The 7,262-nt window shown below is 32.5% G+C and overlaps 1 protein-coding gene across 1 annotated transcript; it reads right to left on the minus strand.

Moving 5' to 3' along the window:
• Positions 1–4,497: 4,497 nt before the first annotated feature.
• On the minus strand, positions 4,498–7,262 carry LOC109797815 (putative 2-oxoglutarate-dependent dioxygenase SLC1). The gene is made up of 5 exons (XM_020357959.3): positions 7,103–7,262; positions 6,453–6,745; positions 5,887–6,134; positions 5,294–5,618; positions 4,498–5,057 (listed from the first exon to the last, which is right to left on the minus strand). The coding sequence occupies exons 2-5, from the start codon at positions 6,738–6,740 to the stop codon at positions 4,809–4,811; spliced, it is 1,110 nt and encodes a 369-aa protein (XP_020213548.2). The 5' UTR covers positions 6,741–6,745; positions 7,103–7,262; the 3' UTR covers positions 4,498–4,808.

Below are 7,262 nucleotides of genomic sequence, written 5' to 3' on the forward strand. Positions count from 1 at the left end.
AATGTGAGGCATCTAGGAAAAGAATATTCTTTTTTATTTTGTTTGGCTTGCATGCATAATATTCCTCTTTCTTTGATTTTTAATATACATGATCTTATCTATTGAAAAATCTTATACGCATAAGAAAGTTCTCATCTGGAACCGAATGGTCGTGATTCTTGTGAATGTTTTCATGGGACCGCAAAGCACATTAAACTTTTGGTGCTAGAAAAATTCAAGAGCTAGCTAGCACACAGGAATTAGTCATAATTTATGTAATTCAGGCAAAGATGAAAAAAAAAAAAAAAAGAATAATAGTTCACATCAAAGTGAGATATATTACCCAAACAACTAAATTGCTGCCAATTCAGCAAAATAGTTTGGGTATCTATTTTGTTGAATTATAGCAACAATTTAGTTGTTTTTGGTTTTAAATTTGTTACCTTTTTATTTTTATCACTGGTTTCCAAACTCTGGTATACCTTACTAAGTTTGGTTTCTGTTAGCTGATATTTTTATATCAAACTTTTTTTTAATCAGTTTAATCTAATACTTAGTTGTTATAATCAATTAGTTTTTCTGTTATGATTTTTTTTTTATCTTTCTGCTGTTTTCCATAGTATAAATACATTTTTTGTACTCATTCCAACATAATAAGAAGAACTCTTCTCAATTCTCTGTTTTCTTTTTCCAAGATAATAGTATTTGTTTTTCCTTTTAAAAAGATATTTAAGATGCGTGTGTATAAAAAAATAAAAATAATTATATATAATGTTAAATACGGTGTCAATTTTTTATGTTTAAATAATTGAATTTAAAATATATTGGGTTTAAATCGTATGACGATGAGGGAGGTATATGATTTAATTTGACAATTATTTGGGAAAAAAAAGTCTAAATAGATTTAAGATAATCTAATGCATTGGCTGCTCATGTTCATGACGGAAATGTTATTTAAATTTCTATATTTCTGAATTTTCTTATTTTTAATTGATGTGCTGAAAACTTTAAATATCCTAGTATTTGACGGTAGAAATTTTCACATAATTACCGTATGAATGCGATGGCGTAAAAGACACTTCATAATTCTTGCGTAGCATATTGAAGTCAAGAGAGTAGTAGTTAAAGTGTTTAGCTTCACATGACTTGGGTACCCCAAAAGAAAAATAAAAAATAAAACAACTTCACATCACATGACTTGGAATGGTGAACAAACTTACTCTTCATATACGTACACAACACAAATACGGACAAACAAAGGGTGGCTGGTACAGAACTATTACGTTTGAGAAGCCGTACATGTTTTGCTCTTTACCGAATCCAAGATTGTAAGACCAATACTTACGATGTTAATTTACTTGTTCAACATGAAATGTCTCATTTATCATTGGGCCGCCGCACCCCGTTTCGGTTTGCCCAGCAGTTTAGCCTATGGAAAAACGAGGTGAGCAACCCGACTTAACTCATGATGGCTTGTTGTTGTATGAAGTTGTGTTATGAATTTAAGACTAAATTAGAGGTTTTATTTTTAAAGTTGAAATATGAGTTAATCGCTTATACACTGTCATTGTAAAGTTTTTTTACATTGACAACTAATCATATATTTTAATAGTGTCATGTCAGTTGCTTATTTAATGAAATAATAATAAAATAAGCAATTTTAAAAAATATGATTGGTTGCTAGTATAAAAAACTTTATACTGACAGTGTATAGATGATTAACTCTTAAAATATTGTGTAGATATGTATTGTGGTACTCTGACAGTCAAATTGTTGAAATTTCTTTTTGGGTATAATTATCTTTTGAAGTGGAGTGTTGAATCTCATATAAGTCCTTAGTTAATATTGTATGGAGTCAGACTAAGTCATACTATGTTAGAAATGTCCAATTGAATAAGGTATAAAGTCGAGGAATAAAATCCTTAACTGATTACTAAAAAGGTAGGCAGTATATGGAGGGTAATCAGTAGGTTAATTTCATATAAGTTTGGTTGATGCATACTAATATCGTGATAGACTCACATCCAAGTAAATTCGAGAAATCATATTATGTTGTGAATTGATATTATCAAATGTTGTTGATCTAAAAAGCATAAAATAAATCACATTGTTAAGTTAGTTTGATAAAGTCAAACCACTTAAATTGTTTACTTATGTTATCAGAAATTTCTTTGTTAAAATGCATGACAATGCATATTGTTGTTGTGTTGTGATAGTTGTGTTGTGGTGTTGTTTAGTTGTTGGGTTGATAAAGAATTATGTTGATAATCAATGTTGTAAGTTGGGAGGTTACCATGTTGTCAAGTTGAATGCTTATGTTTAAATGATGACATGTGTTGTTGAGTTAAGCTCAAGTTGTGGTTGAGTTGTATTGCTGAAGTTACTTGTTTTTTTTTTTTTTTGAAACAACAAATTTCATTTAATTTGTGGCACTAGGGGTGCCTCAACCCTATATTTACAATGTGCTGATTAAGTGTAATTTAACCCATATGGACCAAATTACATTTTAATCAAATCAATATACAAGTTTATATTCAATTTCACTGCATCATGACTCCTAAGCCAGGATTAGTGATCCATAAAGAAAAAGGCACCTTAAAATGATTGGTAAATGAATCCAGCCACTGCCAAGATGTGCACAAAATGTCTTTGGTTACTTGATCCTGATTGAACGGAGCTCCTTGAAAAATGACCTTATTTCTATGTAACCACACAGTTCTGATGGTTGCCAACCACAATGATCTCCATGCATCAATTTGTGAAGACCTTGTTAGAGGTGCTGGAACGAAATTTAAAAACTGACCCACCTGCTGTGGGATCGGAGACGGGCAATTTATCCAACCAAGGCAAATCTTCCAAACCTTATGAACCACTGGGCACGAACAAAATAAATGGGAAGCAGATTCCCTGTCCGATTTGCAAAGTACACAAAGTGATTGTTGATTTGATAAGGTTATATTCCTCTTCAATAGGTTGTCCACTGTAGGGATGGCACCATTGATAACTCTCCATAGAAATATCAACGCCTTTGGTGGAGCCTTTATGGACCACAACCACTTAAACACCGAATTTTCTTCCCCAATTAAATTCTCTGACTGTAGCACTCTATATGCCGTTTTCACCGAAAACAAACCTGAAATCTCTGATTTCCAAATCCACATATCTGGCATATTAATTGGTGAACTCCACTCCCCTATCATCTGTCTTAATTGAATTTCCAGGTTGGTATCCCTTTCGTTTCTGTTTGTGTTCCACCTTAAGTTCCACGACCATTTTCCATCCCTTAAACTTCCCATATCCGAAATCATATCATGTTCTTGTTCAGATAAAACAAACAGAGATGGGAATGTAACAGCAAGAGGTGCACAACCTCTCCAATTATCCAACCAGAATCTGACTGATCTGCCACTATTCACTTTCCACTCCAACTGACGACCAAACCATTCATCTAATTCAAGCCCACCACATGCCTTCAATAAATTTTTCCACCATACAGAATCTTTTCTTATTGCATTTTGTGCACATAGGTTTTGAAAGCCACCATATTTTGAGCATAGGACCCTTACCCACAAATAATTGGGTTGATGGAATAGGTTCCATCTCCATTTCTCCAAAAGTGCAATGTTGAATGCTTTGATATCTTTTATTCCCAGCCCTCCCTGTTGTTTAGATGTTGAAGTTACTTGTATAGTTAGTTTACTGCTTTCTTATTGTGTTATTTTCTTATGTATGAATTTATCTTTATTTTTCTTGTTGTTAGACTATGATGATTATTTTATTATGAGAGTAAGGCAGGTTCAGGCCAGAGGACGAGAGCAGGTTCAAATGTCATGTTAGAGATGAGAGTGTTTTGGTTATTGTTGTTTTGAGGCAACTTTTGTTTTGTAGTTGTTTGAATGGTGTTAGGATCTTTATGTTTTTGGTACTTTATATTAAATGTATATTTATATATATGTACATGATTTTATTCTAATCTCATAATAGATTTTATGTTTTCAAATTAAATTGACAAAAAATGTTATATGTTTTATACATTCTATACATATATTTGTTGCATGAATATATAAATATTGTTATATGATAATTCTAGTATAATTAACTTATTTATTAATTTTCACTACTTAGTTGTTCAATTGAAAAATATAGTTACATATATCGGATCGTTACAAAAATTCTAGATTATAGTTCCTGTTTATTAACAATACTTTTATTCTTTTAGAGATTTGTGATATTTAGATTGATTAAATTTTAATAACTATTCTTTATTAAACTTATAAAGTTTAATTATATGTGTTAACCTATATAATCACGGCAGGAAATGTTTAGCTCTAAATATCCTGTTTTTAATGTTTTTGTAGAATATTACAAAAGTAAAAACTCACAATATCCTATGAAAGTCTTGAAAAAATTAGTAGTATTTAAACAAATAAATATCATCTTACAATACTACATATAGTGAAAATGAATTTAGTCTCCGATCAAATATTGTGAACTGAAAAGAATGTATTAAAAAAAATATACTAAAAAATAACTAATTATATATATATATAACATAATTTAAAATAAAATAAAAAACTATTGAGAATATCACCGCATATTACCATAATCACAATTGCCAAAATTTTCTTCTACAACTCAAACGTACGTAGATCAGCGAGTGATCAATGTTCACACCCATTACAGTAACACAAGGAGACAGCAAGACAGATATTTATGAGAGACACTCAAATTAAATTCCAAGCATGATTGATGCTACATATTGTCTCCCTCAAATTAATATCCGTAATTCTTGTTTCTTTATTTTGCTTTCTAATTATGGATATATATCATCAATATTTCAACTTTCTAGACTCCAGAAAATCCTTCTTATTGGACTCTCTGCTGGATACGTACGCAAGAAAGCTCCCAAAATCTGTGTCCATGTAACGCTTCGGATTCGCTTCGTCGACGAGTTTTGGCGACGGTTTCACCGTGCAGTTGAAGGGAAGGCTATGCAGCGAAGCCACCGACACCCTACTCTTAAATTCATTCACCAGAACTCTATGCAATACACTCTTGTATTTTCCATTGCTATATATCTGATAATTAATTCAGACCAAGAAAATGAAAATCAGCACAATATATACAAACCACAAATATATATGATTTAGCATTAAATTCTCTTGTATAGATATAAAATGTACAAGTATTCTTCATTAAGATATTCCTATTCCTATTCGAGCCAGATAAGATAGCCATGGAGGGCCAAGTTCTCCTTATAATGCATGTGACTATATATAATTGTTGAAAATGAAGGATTTTATTTTGTATATACCTCTAAGTGATCACCAACATTGATAACGAAGGCGTTGGGAATGGGTTGAACGGTAACCCATTTGTCTTGGTATAAGATTTGCAAGCCTTCAACCTCGTCTTGAAGGAGAAGTGTGAGGAAGCCATAGTCAGAGTGAGGAGGCATACCTAAGGTAAGGTCAGGTTGAGGGCATGGTGGGTAGAAATTTGCCACCATCATCTGGCTCCCATTGCCAAACTCTTCTAGTTCTTGCTTTGTTTCCATGATTCCTAAGCTCTCTAGGATGGCTTCCATTACCACCAGGAACAAGTGTTTGGTTTCTTCTGCGTAGGTGGCCACCACTTTCCTGGTTTAAAATAAAAAAATATGAAAGCCTGCACTTGCATATGACAAGTTGTAATTAAAATATTGACGTTATTATCACATTACTTTTTCCTCTTTTGTTTATATCTATTACATCATTAATTTAACTTTTTTCTTACTTTTTATTGTAAAAATTATTGTTATATATTTAAATGAAAACAGCATTCCTCTATAATTAGTGAAATGAAAACCAAAATTGTTGCTGTTATACAATATTCATACTATAAGCTTTGCTGCTAGCGTGTACTCACCGAAAGTCCACTGGGGAAGTAGGCCAATGGGGCAAGAAATCTGGCAAGGGATGACACAAGATCTTCAAGAAATCCCTCCAACACAACACAGTGTCCTTGGTTTGGCTGAAGCTGGTCCCACATCGAACCGGTGCTCGCATATCAGTTGTCATGTACTTAGCTCTCTCTTCCAGAGGCAGATCGAAGAACCTCCCACTCACATCTATCATGCTCCTTACAGCATCATCCGAGATGCAAGGATTTACCAGCTGCATCAATCCAACACAACAAACTACTTCAATCACATCGCATTCTAATTAATCATTTTCCTCAAAATCTAAGGTTCTTTCTATGCATAATAACACAATTATAATTAATTAATTAACTTTCATGATTCATGCATGAGGGAGGCTCCATGGATTCGTATCATATCATATACTAAAATAGGTAGCATCAGTGAATGTGTTATAAACAGAATATAACATGAGAATTTTATTTTATAATTTACACGTTTTAAAATAAAAATAGAACAAAAAGATAAGGGCAATATTAATGGTCCATGCACCAAAGACTTAATTAATTATTACCTGGAAAAATCCATACTGTTGACAAGCATTGGCTAGGGATTTTAGGACTTGTGGCCTATTTGGACCAAGCAATTCGGCATAATCAATGATGGGTAATTGAAGGTTTTGCTTTGCAACATTTGGATCTTCCACACTCTTTGTGGGTCTCTCGGAAGCAGGAAGTATGTACTTCTTAGGAACCTCGTGAAGATGGCCTTTCTCACACAGATGCTTCACTCCTTTCTGATATTGACTTTCTGCTATATCATCCTTGCTCTTTTGCTCGTTTAGTGCCATTGCAGGAGACATAGGCTCTGCAAAATGTAAAGTAACATGTGCAAGTAAATCATATTAGAACATGCATATGTATAACACATAGAGAGAAATAAAATAAATAAACTATGCTTAATTTTATGTAATTAACTACTCACAATAACAACGTTCAAACTTTAAAGTATTTTTAAAAAAATTTCTATTCAAGAAAGATCTTTAATTTTGGTTAAGAAATTCTGAAGTTTTTCTAAGTTTGTATTCAACCAGACTATATGTATAATTTATACACATATTGTGTCTGTGACTTTGTGTGTCGGGAGAAAAGAGATAAAAATGTGCACTTCTCTTTCATTGGAAAAGTTAGAAAGAAGAGATTAAATTGAGCTGCTATGAACTACCTTGGTTGAGAGATAATGAGGCTTAGAAGGAGAGAAACTGAAAAATAAGGATGAATATAATTATGGATGTTAGTGTGATCAATATATGGATGTATATATAGTGAAGGGAAGAAGGGAAAGTGGGGCAGGAAAGAGCAGCAAGTTTTGAAGAAACCGGCTT

This window comes from Cajanus cajan, chromosome 6 (genome assembly GCF_000230855.2).
Source record: "Cajanus cajan strain Asha chromosome 6, NIPB_CcT2T_4, whole genome shotgun sequence".
In the NCBI taxonomy this organism is placed as follows: domain Eukaryota; kingdom Viridiplantae; phylum Streptophyta; class Magnoliopsida; order Fabales; family Fabaceae; genus Cajanus; species Cajanus cajan.

What these genes read in the sequence shown, in the direction of transcription:
- LOC109797815 (XM_020357959.3), bottom strand. Translation starts at nt 6,740, where the DNA reads ATGTCTCCTGCAATGGCACTAAACGAGCAAAAGAGCAAGGATGATATA. An exon ending in ACTTCCCCAGTGGACTTTCG is followed by an intron (nt 5,619 to 5,886) that starts GTGAGTACACGC and finishes ATTTTAAACCAG; the next exon opens with GAAAGTGGTGGCCACCTACG. An exon ending in ATGTTGGTGATCACTTAGAG is followed by an intron (nt 5,058 to 5,293) that starts GTATATACAAAA and finishes ATTAATTATCAG; the next exon opens with ATATATAGCAATGGAAAATA.